The 13408-nt window shown below is 38.1% G+C and overlaps 1 protein-coding gene across 1 annotated transcript in view; it reads right to left on the minus strand.

The window, feature by feature from the left end:
• Window positions 1-13408, minus strand: part of SEMA3C (semaphorin 3C) — a 139551-nt gene that overhangs the window by 22901 nt on the left and 103242 nt on the right. Inside the window, exon 12 of the mRNA XM_007670955.4 lies at window positions 9975-10197. Within this exon, the coding sequence (XP_007669145.1) occupies window positions 9975-10197 (223 nt within the window). The remainder of the gene's footprint in view (window positions 1-9974; window positions 10198-13408) is intronic.

Genomic DNA, 13408 nt, shown 5'->3' on the forward strand with positions numbered 1-13408 from the left:
ACTTCACTTTTCTGGGCTTCAGTTCCCTCATCTGTAAAATTCATTCAATAGTATTTATTGAGCGCTTACTATGTGAAGAGCACTGTAAAATGAGGATTAAGGCTGTCAGCCCCATGTAGGAGAGGTCTGTGCCTGATTTGCTTGTACCCTTGTACCTACCTTCGTGCTTAGTATGGTGCCTGGGACATAGTAAGCATTTAACAGATACCATAAAAAACAAAAAAACAAACATTTCCTTTTTTGAGTGTGCTAAAGGCTCAGTTTGGGTATTGCTATCATAGAGGAAGTGGGGTAGGGGATGGTGTTAAGGAGGCAAGGAGGATCAGGGTCTTGCTCAGATTTTTTGAACATATTCAAAGATAACTGATTTTGCTCCAACCAAGTAATTATCTGATCTTCTCCCCTCACCCAGGGTCTTGTCCTAGATAGTAAAAAGCAGAGGGAAAACAGGGGAAAAGATTCAAGGGAAAATTAATTTTGCTTTCCCTTCTACTTGTTTGCAGCTTATTATCAGACTCTTAAAAAGCACTGAAATGCCACCAGGCTTGTAAGGGGGGAAAAAAACTTTCTCCCTCCTACCCCAAACTCCAGTGATCCCCTACAAATTTCCCCGGGTTCAGTCCCAGGACTGCATCATTGGTGTGAAGGACTCAATTGGCAGATTTATCCCCTAATCAAATTCCGTCTAGGGCAATTGATCGGTGGAGGTGGCAAAGGGGCAGATCACAAATGAATGTTTTAATTGGAAGAATTTACACTGTAAAGGTTTGCTGGAAATCTTTAATTTGTCTGGGGGTCAGACACAGGAAAGCTGCAGACCCAACGTGTATCCCAGTATTTTACTATTATTTAGATTCACTGTTCAGAAATAGCATAATACTTAAAGGTACAGATAAACATACAGCACTGATGACAGGACAAATAAACCCGAGGCCTAAGGGTAGGATTTAGGCCAACAGCTGGTGTAATGCCAATTAATAAGGGATGACTTCCTGAAGGAGGTGGGGTTTTAAAAAGATCTTGAAAGAGGTGGCGGATATGTCCCTGGGAAAGCGATGAGAACAGAGGATAGTGGGCAGTAGAGTGAAGGGCATGGCACAGTTCAAAGTTGAGCTTGGGAGAGTGATGAGAGTGAGCCAAGAAGCAATGTACCTTCTGTGAAAACGTTTTTCCAAAATTTAGAATTCTTGTAAATTCAAAATGTTGTGTCCTATACTATCCCATCTTGGAACATTTTAAAAATGAATTTGCACTTGCAAAGAAAAATCAAGAATTTAAGCACTGACAACCACCCACAGAACTTTTGTTCATTACACTAAACAAACTCTACCACTGAATTACTTTTCTCTACAAGCCAAGCATCTTGCCCAGCTTCCCTGTTTTAGTGTAAACTTGTTGGGGAGAGGATTGAATTCTACTTCCGTTTTGCTCTTCCGAGCACTTAGAGAAGCAGCGTGGCTCAGTGGAAAGAGCACGGGCTTGGGAGTCAGAGGTCATGGGTTCAAATTCCGACTCTGCCACTTGTCAGCTGTGTGACTGTGGGTAAGTTACTTAACTTCTCTGTGCCTCAGTTACCTCATCTGCAAAATGGGGATTAAAACTGTGAGCCCCACATGGGGCAACCTGATCACCCTGTATCTTCCCCAGCACTTAGAACAGTGCTCTGCACATAATAAGCACTTGACAAATACCAACATTATTATTATTATTATTGTTATTATTATTAGAGCAAAATTAGAAGCAGTGTGGCTTAGTGGAAAGAGCACGGGCTTGGGAGCCAAAGGTTGTAGGTTCTAATTCCGGCTCTACCACTTGTCAACTGTTTGACTTTGGGCAAGTCAGTTAAATTATCTGTGCCTTGGTTATTTCCTCTGTAAAATGGGGATTAAGACTGTGAGCCCCATGTGGGAAATCTGATAATCTTGTATCTACCCCAGCACTTAGAACAGTGCTTGGCACAAAATAAGTGCTTAACAAATACCACTATTATTATTAAGCACACAGAAAAATACTCAATGAACATTGATTGCAATGATTCTTTTAAAAATAAATTTTTAGAGAGGGAAAACATTTTTAGGTTAATATAATTGTTTATCGAAAATATCAGATGAAACAAACCTAAACTAGAAAAATTATTCATTCATTCAATAGTATTTATTGAGCGCTTACTATGTGCAGAGCACTGTACTAAGCGCTTGGAATGAACAAGTCGGCAACAGATATAGACAGTCCCTGCTGTTTGATGGGCTTACAGTCTTGGTGACTGGATACATTCTATAGACATTATCCCTCTCCTTGGAAAGACTACTATGAAATTTCCAAGTGTTTTCCGGGTGAATCAGAAATTATTGTCCACAAATGGACTTTCCAATTCCCTGGCCCTTTACTTTTTAGCTCTTATATATACAGGAGCTATCTAATAAAAAATGTTCACATGCTTTAGCTGAACAGTAAATAAATATGAATTTTGGTATTTTATATAAAAATACTTTGGTTTTTACAAAAACTAAGCTTCTGGATCAAAAGAAATGTTATAAGAGACATTGTGAAAGTAACAGTGAAAACAAGGAGCAAAATTATAATGAAAACTAATGTATTCAGATTATTCTATAATCCCAGCTTCTGTATATATATTACATAAAAGTCAAGATACAGGAGAATGTTTAAAAAATAAAAATGAAGTCTTAAATCATGGTGTGGTTATGACACAAATGCTGTAGCACAATCTAAATTTCCAAATTGCAGGCGACCAGAACATTATAAATATCCTCTACTATGTCAGGAAATATTAGTTTGCAGGTCACCCAACATCAAAAGTTATGATGGCTGAAACTAATGTAGTGCCATCTGCTGGATATACTGTCAAGGTGACCCTTCTCCTCTCTAGATTCCATTCTCAAGGTTAGTGATCTCTCACCAACACGTGGATGTCTAGGAGGATGAATTGAGAAAAACAATGTGAAAGAAAATCGGTTAAATGAAGATGTAAATAAGGAAGTCTTCTCTTACTAATCTCCCATCTCCCCACCCCCATTTTCTTCCCTGCTGCATCATACTAACCGCTAAGCACTTAGGTTTTCAGCTCATCCCCCAACCGCATGGACCTTATGTGCAAATCTCCTTACGCGGTCACTTCCCCTCCTTAAAATATATTTTAGAGTCTGTTTCTCTCACTAGATTGTAAGGCCGTGGAGAGCAGGGATCATGTCTGCCAACTCTACTGTACTGTAGTCACCCTTTTGTGCTCCACAGGGTAAGCTCTCAGTAAATACTACTGATGCATTGATTGAAATAAAAATTATTTTTATGCACCATCCAATTGTGCTGATATTCATGTATCACTCTTACACAGTCTAACCATAAGAGCAGCCCCAAACTGTTCGGTAGGGTGGATATACTTAGCTCCACTTTAGGTGAGATAGAGGGGCAGGCACTTTGCCCCTCCAGTGGTTCCATTTCTTGAACTCCTCTCTCCCAAGACAAAGTATGGCAGTGCTAGGCCCCAGAATCACTATCTTCCCATTGCTAGTTTTCAATTTTTAATCCATCCTTTCTGCCCTCCTAGCCTTTTACTCTAAGTCAGGGTAAGAAGCAAGAATCAGTTTCAACCATCTCCATCCAAATTTCCTGGCTGGGCCACTAAAAGGCCCAGTTCCTTCTTGCGAGTCAGTTGAATTGGAGTTTTACCAATAACATCTCAATCCTGTCCAGGATGTCAAACCTAAGAGTCTCCTTTGAATTCTATTATTTCCTTCAGAAAGGCAGCCAGTCCTCGATTTTTGGAATCTCTAATCTTAATTCAAACCCGTCAAACTTTATTACTGCCTCTTGATTTTCCCTCCTTGGGGTAGAATTATAGTTGTACAAGTTACTGGAGAAAAGCCACCCACTATAATTTTTATTTCAACCAGAATTACAAGTATTCTTGACTCTAACAATTCTTGTTTAAAGAAGCGATTTCTGAAAGAATCTGAAGAGTTCCCAGATGAGGTTTCAATAGGTACACAGAAGTTTTAAAACAAAATAGGTTATGCATTGTTAGTTTTCTACAACACTTATGACTGAGCAAGTTACAGATATGTAATCTTCCACAGTCGAAAACTATTATGTGTGTAGAAAAGGATTTTTGCCAGGCATCCATAACAAAAAAATCACTTAATTGCAGAAAGGAATAGGAAAAGTCATCTTTGAACCAAAGTTTTCAGGAAACAACCTGTCCATATGCATAATGTCAAATCCAACAAAGAATACTCTTTGGAAAGAGTATTTTAAGTCTGTTATTAATCAAGAGGTAAATACTAGTATCGTATTTAATAGTCCTTTTCTCTATAATTTAATTTGATTTTAAATAAGAATAGTTTAGCCTTATGTATTCAAGGATGAACCCTAAATTAATATGTATTTCAATATAGTTCAAAGATAAATTTCAATACAGTGGTAAATGGATTGTGGTTTTTCTGGCCTCTATTTAGTCTAGAATGAAAACACTGATAAAAGTATTGAAACTTAACCAGGAAATCTCAACTTATGACCTAAATAAGGTATGCTGTTAAGTGGTATACTGTGAATATATATATTTTTGCTTCTTCAGTCTATGTTTTCAGACAGAGGAGCAACATGGCCTGTGAAAAAAGAACATACGCTTGTGAGTCAGAGGACACGGATTCTAATCTTGGCTCTCCTGTAAGACCTTCTCTGTGCCTCATTTTCCTCATCTGCAAAATGGAGATTCAGTAATGATAATAATGTCAGTATTTATTATTTGTGGTGTTCTAATTGCTGTTCTAAGTGCTGGGGTAGATAGAAGTTAATCAGGATGGACACAGTCCCTGTCCAACATGGGGCTCACAGTTATAATCGCATTTTACAGATGAGGTAATTGAGGCCCAGAGAAGTTTAGTGACTTGCCCAAGGTCACACAGAAGACAAGTGGCGGAGCTGTGCTTAGCGAACCTTATTTGAACAAAATAAGTAGAGAGTTTTCGGGCTTCTTCCAAAAGTGTCTCAAAGCCTGTGTTCAAGACAGGTAATAACAACTTCCCCTCAAATTTGTGAAACCAGGACTTGTTCCTGGCATTCTAGATGACAGACATGAGACATGAATTGGAGAGCAGCTACACGGTTTTAGTACTACAGCTCATCTTATACCTTTTCTCTCCCATTCAGTCAATCGTATTTGTTGAGTGCTTTCCTTGGGCAGAACATGCTTGGGAGGTTACAACCAAACCCAATTTGCTTATACCCACTCCAGCGCTTAGTAGAGTGCCTGGCACATAGTAAGCACTTAACAAATAGTATAATTACTACAATACAACAATAAATAGACACATTTCCTGATGACATCGAGCTTACAGTCAGGAAGGAGAGACAGGAGTCCTAAATAAATCATACGATGACAGCCAATAACCATTTATGCAGAGTAGAATGGAAAATCACTTTCATCTTTCCCCTCCCCATCCCACACAGAAGTAGAGTGGTCCTGGCAGAGGTCCAGTAAGCTCATGACAGCCAGCCTGTAAACTTCAAAAAATGGGGAGAGTAGTCAAGGACCCTCAAGGGTTCAGTCTTAACCCCAACCCATTTCCCAGAATTCTTTTGGGCCTGATTATATCTGCAGGAATTTCAGGGAATACCACACTCCACTTTGGGATACACAAAATAAAGTTGTTTTACAAAGTTTTGATTTTGAAAAGGATTTTCTTCACCTCCCTGAGGAGAATGGTGGTCTAGACTCCATACTTCAAGAGACAGAAGGGCACGACCTTAATCCCACAGAAGTCTTTCTGGTTCTCTACTGCTTAGTTTGCACTATCAAGTTTGATGTGGCTGCTCTGCAGTTCATTAAGGATATGCCATTTTGGGATTTGCCACTGCCAGAATGGTTTAGTCTACTAACAAGACAGCTATCACATAACACTGCAAGGGCAGAGACTTTAAAGCTTGAGTCATATATGTGGCATCAAACTTCAAACCTCATGCTTTTAAAGCACTTAGTGAAGGTGAAATTTCTAAAATAGAGTTCATTTACTTGTTCACAGGAGGAGCATTGAACAAAAAATTGTTGTTATGGTACTTGAGAATACATGGATGTATATAGAGTCAGGGTGAAACCACATTCATGCCCTCCCTATACATTAAGAATGAATAATGATTCAAAATAATCATAAAGTCTTAACTCCCATTCATGAGAGTGCTTTAGCTCTTTTATCAAAAACCACACATCATCCTCCTTAGGGTAGTGAGAAAAATATAAATATGGCTGAATGTGAAGGAGTCTGACCCAGACATTTAAATATTTTCATAACACCAGCAGTGATAAAGAAAACAGAACAGTCCTTTGGTTGTGCAATGGACAGATCTTTAGACAAAAGTTCTGAGTTGTAAGCAGTAGGAAGCAATGGGAAAGTAAAAGTATTCCTCAGGAAATTGCTAGACTGCTGCTTTATTGCCTTCCTTAAGACCTAAGAAGGCACCAAATTACAGCAAACTCCCTGTTTTCTTAAAGAAGGTTTTTCCAATACTGATTTGTGTGGTGGGAAGAAAGGACAACTAGGAAAGGCCATCTCTAGAGTAAACTTTACTAATGACATATGGTCAAGGAGCAAAGGACTTTTGGAGAAAAGTGTTGCATATTCTTCACATCCATGCAATAGAGGACTCTTCCACCATGACTACACTTTGAAGAATAGTCTTGCTTGAGTTTTTTAATCTCTGAAATACCATTACAGTTCAGTTAGGGAGCAGATTCATTTCATCATTGAAGAGATGGAGAATGGGCAGGGAATGTGTTTGTTTTGTTGCACTGTACTCTCACAGTCGCTTAGTTCGGTGCTCTGCACACAATAAGCACTCAATAAATATGCTTACTGTTTTGAACCTGGCACAACATTACAGATTCTGAGGGAAGGATTCATCAGAAGTGGAAGACATGACTGGCAGTAGGCCCTCTCTAGATCAGAAGTGGAAGACATGACTGGCAGTAGGCCCTCTCTAGACTGTAAGCCCCTCATGGGCAGACAGTGTGTCTCCCAACTTTGTTATACTGTATTCTCCCAAGGACAATGCTCTGAACACCCTAAGGGCTCAATAAATATGATTAATTTATAGTAATGTGGGCTGAGGTGATCAGTTTAATTGTCATTAAGTGTGGAGTCCAAGACATCTCTAATGGGTTTTAGGCTAGAGGAAACCATTAAGTGCAGTTAAAATCCCTTTTAGATTCATAGATTGAAGGGACTCACAGGATTTGCCTTCAGCATTGCCTTTTGTTATCGATTCCTTCACTGAATTTCCCCTGAGTGTCATCAAAACAACAACAGCGGAAAGAGGAGAGGATTGCTTCATTATGACAGTAACTTAAGCATTATCATTTGCATATCTGAAAATGTGAGTCTAAAGAACCACTATTCATTTAAAAGTAGGGATCAGCTCTAACTAATGACTTAGGAATCTATCCACAACCCATAGCTCCTTCCAACAAATCTAGACAACATGATTTCAGTGTGCTAACATGGTTTCAGCTAAATCCCAATGTGTGTTAACAGGAATAAAAAGAAGAAAGGGATGCAATTCCAAATCAAACTTTTCTACCTAAATTACAGTTGAGCCAGATAGCCAGATGAGACAATTTAGACTAGCCAATCAGTCAAGGAATCCCTTTCTTTCATTATTCCCATCTTTGTGGAAATACATTGTTCACACAGGAGTTTTTATTCTTTAGTGGTGTGGAGTTTCTTTTAGTTGGGAATGTTTGTTATTGTTTTCCACAGACCCTAAGGGTTTCCTAAGTAAGCATTATTGAGGTTTTATTCTCCCACAATTAAAGGCATATGCTTGTGTAGTGTCTTCTAAATGGCACATATGGTGTAAAAATGTGCCAGTGGCTTTATTTTCTTCTGTGAATTTTATTCATGCTTGTCAGATATGTGATTTTTTTAATAAACAATGAAATGGAGTGTGTATTTGTCATCTATTTTGCTGAGCATTTCAAAAGGGCTCAACTGTCAGATATTTTATTAACAATAATAATAATAATAATAATGATATTTAAGGACTTTTTATCTACAAGCACTGGAGTGGATACAAGATAACCACATCTGACCAAGTTTCTGCCCTATATGAAGGCACAGTTTAAGAAGGAGGGGGAACCAGATAGTCGATCCACTTATACAGATGAGGAAACTGAGGCATAGCAAAACAAAGTGTCTTGCCTAAGGTCCCATTGCAGGCAAGTTGTGGTTCTAGCATTGGAACCCAGGACCCCTGACTCACAGCCTTTGCACTGTGTCAAGTTGCTCATAAAAGGTTAATTGAGTTCAGCTAAGAACCTACAGCATCTCAAGGTGACTTTTATGGCAAAAAAAAAAGACAAAAACCAGATTTGTGAGATTACAAATAGGGAGTTATAATCACTCTGAGCAAGGTCTCCACAGACCAAACTAAATGGAGGATTTATCTAATTATTCCAAGCATTCAGAGAAAAGAGGCTTTCCAAAGGGGATCATCATACCAGAATACTACATTTTTAGACATATCTAAGTATTGGTCAACCAACAGTGTGGGAAAGACATTATCCATCAATAGATCCTGAGTGGAGTACTGGCTGTGTCCATTCTGTTTATCTTGTGTTATCCCAGTGCTTACCACAATGTTAGGCACATACTGAATACTTAGTAAATCCCATGGGGTGTACAGTGACAGAATCTGTGGAAATAATCCTCTTTCTCTGTGTTAAGTTATCTGGACAATTTTCTTTGGTTGTACAAAGACAAAATTCCTTTAAGTCCACTAAGGGAGATTATCCTTTGAAAATAATAATGACATAACAGAAAATATAAAATAAATTCAAGTAAAAGTTTTTGGAAAAACAATATTTTAAAATACGTTTAGCCAAAGCAACCACAGGAAATAAATGACTACTTTCAAAATGTTCATTTTTTCAGTGGTTCTGCACATTCTTAGAATGTTTTATAATAATGAATAGTATTCATCATAGGCAACTGGTAGCCTGATACTAGTTAAGTGGGAATTTTGCTGAGGCACATCATCTAGAAAAGAGCTCTTATGAAGATAATGGAAAAAATAGTATTGCACTGCAAAGCTATACAGAAATAGATCAGAAAATCTTGGTAATGGCTTACCGTGGAAACAATGGCAACCATATACTGGGTCTTTTGAAATATGGCTATAAGGCTGGGGGAGTCAGGCCAGCTTACAACCTTTACCTCTGATCTCTTTAAATACCAATATGGTAATACCAAAAAATACATGGATAGAAGGCTAAACAATATCATAGCTATTTTGGAACAGCTTTTTCTTGTTTACTTAGTCACCTCTCAACCAATTTCCCATTTGGAGGCTATGTACTGTCCATGGTTAAGGGAAATAAGTAGTATTTCAAATCTATGTTTTGAAAGAATTGAATTTACATTCAAGACGTTGGATTAAAACTGGGATAGCATCTCTAGTCAGAACCAGCCCCTTTGGAAAATTCTACCACTGTAATCAGTTCTAAATTTAGGAATTGATAAAGAGTAAGAAATGTGCAATATTATACTCTCTCCTGCCCACAAACCTCTTCAGATTGGTTATAGTTTTACTACAAAGTGCTTAGCCCAAACTTCAATATTATTCATAGACATCTCATATAATTTCTTTGTACCATATTTACTTGGAGAATGGAAATGAGAATCTCACAAAGTAAGACCTAGTAGACCAGATATTGATTCATCAATTGAAAGCCCAATTACTGTCCTTCAGGAAAACTTGTCATCGATTGAATTTGATATTTGTTTTTAAATGTATGTGTTTTTTACTTCATACATGTCTCAGGGCAACCTGGTTCTTTGTGAAGAACCATTCGCTACCATTCATTACCACATTGTTGAGTATTTAAAAGACTTCAACACAACAGGAAAAAGCACTAAGAAAGGAAGTTTAGAAACTAAATCTTTGCCACTTCACAGATGACTTACTGGTTCCAAGAAATAAAACATGGTATCTTCCATCAGCAGCATTTACTCGATCCACAGCAATTTTTGTAAACTTGTAGTCTGTGCCTATCCGAATGATTAAAGGTCGTTTGTGGATTGGATAGACAGAATTGTACATTAAAGGGTGGTTCCGAATGAAGGTGACAACATCATCTGGAAATTCCTTGGTGGAACGCATGTTGGGAGTAAAGGCCCCACCTGGACACTGAAAAAAAATAGAAACTAGTCAGTGGCATTAAAACCACAATCATCATTAATACTTCACAAATACCAGAATTATGTTTCAGCATTTCAAGTCTCTTTACTATCTGGAGTAGAAAGAAGACCACCATGACTAGCTACACTAGTGATCAAACTAGATCAAGCAATGAGCTAATGCTAAATAGCAGAGTGGAGATCTTCCCTCAAATAAGTTTCATCTGGAGACCATTATTTAGAACCGAGAGAAAAGTTGAATAATCAGTTAAATAGATCTTTGTGAAGACCATATGAGGTCAAATAATTTGAATAATCATTTGAGGCTGCTTTAACCCCATGCTAAAATCCACAGTACTGGGAAGTATAGAATTATGGTGTTTTCTACCCTCATTCTTCACACAAAGTGGAAAGAGGGTACCATATGCTTGTTGAATGAAAACATGGAAAGAACAGTGCATGAGTGATTTAAATAAATTTGGAGTGGTGTAAAATAACCCCAATTATGTCTTTCCAAAGCTGAGATGCCCTCTCTTAAAGAGCTGCAAGCATTTACAAGACCAAGATTTATGCAAACCTCGGCAAGAACTTTCAAGCATTTCATTACATTTTCTGAAATGATTTTGTGCGTTATAATCTCATTAAAGTATCCTAGTATGTTTGTGTTTTATAGACTTTACTGAATATTTAACAATGTTCTAATGAAACTTCTGGGGAACACTCCAGAATGCACTAATGAGTCCAAAAAATTAATTCCTACAAAGGAACAGATTTGTATTTAGTGTTCTACTAAAATTTAGCCATGTCAATCTCAAGCCCTAAAAATTTATATTCAAATGAGGAAATTAGAATCCAACATTTCATGAATGTGTGTTTTACAAAACTATCTTTGGGGAGCAAATATGGTCCAGTGACTGATTCCATAGAGGAGTTCCTCATTTAAAAATGGAAATAACTTTACACAAAACTTGAAATGTTCAATTTAATTGTATCTTCCTGCCCTCTACCTATTTCTCCCTCCCACTGTAGCACATAGCATATGAGCTGAACTCTAATGATTTTTCTTTTTTTTATGATAATGAGGAAAACATTGGGACCTGCCATTTCAGCAAATGTTTTACATCAATCTACGTTAGGCATTCAATCTATACTTTCTTCATAGAAAGTAATGGAAAAAGGGAAATCCTGTATCACATGGTCTCAATTTTTCACCTTGAAAACATAATGCATTTTTAGTAGCGGGAACTCTGGGATTAAGACCACAATTAAAACTTGGCCCTGCTAAGAAAGACATCTGCAGAGCAAAAGGAAAATCTGTTCCAAGGGTTTTCCAGGCTGTTCTTTCCATGTATAGAGGGGCAAGATGGAAAATAAACAGAAGTGAATAGATCCTGTAAAATGAAATGTGTTACTACCAGATATCTTAATCCAACAAAGAAAGTATATATATAAGTATTGAAGCCACAATCTTTCTAGAAGTGGGCTGAGAATGCCAAGGACAATCTGTAACTACCATTACTTTGGATAAATTGTTCACTGCTAAATAGATCTTAACATATATGGGCTGGATCCAATTGAAAGTGAATCCCTGCATCTGTTAATGCTTCATTCTTGGGAGCTGCTGCTTTACTCTACTAGAACCCAGAAAGCATTCTGTACCAAGTATCAAGTCTGTGACTTCTTGTATTCTGAATGACATGAGGAATGAAGATACATAGGTATGATATTGAAAGATGTATGAACTTGGAGTAACAGCTATCATCCAAATGAGAAAATTCAGTCTTTTGCAAAGAAAGATTCCTTTCATTCACCAAAATCCATCCCTGTGAAGGTATACATATAGCTCTCTTCATTATCATTATCATTCATTATTGATGTCTATCTCTATTGTCCTTCCTAAGTGACAGTCCGCTGCCCAATATTCCAGATGACTACATTCCATTGTTTTTACAGAAAGGAAACACTATGTATTTTTTCTTTTCTATACCCGTTAAGTGTTTGCTGTATGCCGAGCCATGTACTAAGAACTGGGGTATCTACACTATCATCAGTTCCACATGGGACTCACAGTCTAAGGAGGAGAGAGACCCGGTATTGAATCTCTGTTTTGCAGATGGGGGAACTGAGGCAAAGATAATTTCAGTGAATTGCCCAAAGTCACACAGCCCACAAATGACAGAGCGTGGATTAGAACCCAAGTACTCTCCCAGGGTCTTCCAGGCCCAGGCTATTTCCATTAGGCCATGAACTTGACCCGGGTTGTGAAGGGCACCTAAAGGAACAGAAAGAAGCTGGTTTGAAGGGAATGCCATGAGAAGAATGTGGAACATGCATTTACCTCCTTCTCATGCCCCTCGGATTTTTTTAATGGTATTTGTTAAATGCTTACTATGTGACTAGCATTGTTTTAAGCACTGGGGTAGATCAGGCCAGATACAGTCCCTGTCCCACTTGGGGCTCACAGCCTATGTAGGAAGTAGAACAACTATTGAATCCTTATTTTGCAGTTGAGGAAACTGAGGCACAGATATGTTCAGTGACTTCCTCAAGGTCACGAAGTGAGTTGCAGAACTGGGATTAGAGTCCAAGTCTCAAGCCCCTGCTTTCTCTTCTAGGCCACACTGCTTCCCTGGCAACGGTATTCAGCAACACTGCCCTGCCCTCCCTCTCACTTCCTCTCCCAGAATAAATTGGTAGGATCCTTCTAGCCTCATTATTCCTGTGACTACATTTTGGATCTAGTGACTAAACCTATTCTCAAGGTTTTGATCCTAATGTCAAAATTCTCATTATTTCTTATGGGAAGAATAGATAGAAACCTCTAGGGAGGTCAAGCTGGTAGAATGATCCATTATATAAATGTTCTTTCCCTTGACCATTTTGGAAATTGCTGAGCTGTAGTTTTTATTTTTTTTTCCCTAAAAAAACTTACCTACTACTTAGGAGAACTCATAAAAGGAGAGCTCTCTGTGGTCTTCCCCACCACATACACAATTACACTTCATTTTCCCCAGGACTGAAGTGGAAAGCAGCAATCCAACCGTAGGATTCTACCCACAACTACAGAAGCTTCTCTTGGTTGAACTCTAATGAATGACATTGAGCTTCCAGAGGAGAGGTCTCTTAGTAACAGTACATTCCTCTCTTGACAAATGAATGGCCTTTCCACTAAAAAGTTACGGATTCATTGATTCGATCATAATATTTGACTTTGAGTTTAG

This window comes from Ornithorhynchus anatinus, chromosome 13, assembly GCF_004115215.2.
Source record: "Ornithorhynchus anatinus isolate Pmale09 chromosome 13, mOrnAna1.pri.v4, whole genome shotgun sequence".
Lineage (NCBI taxonomy): Eukaryota > Metazoa > Chordata > Mammalia > Monotremata > Ornithorhynchidae > Ornithorhynchus > Ornithorhynchus anatinus.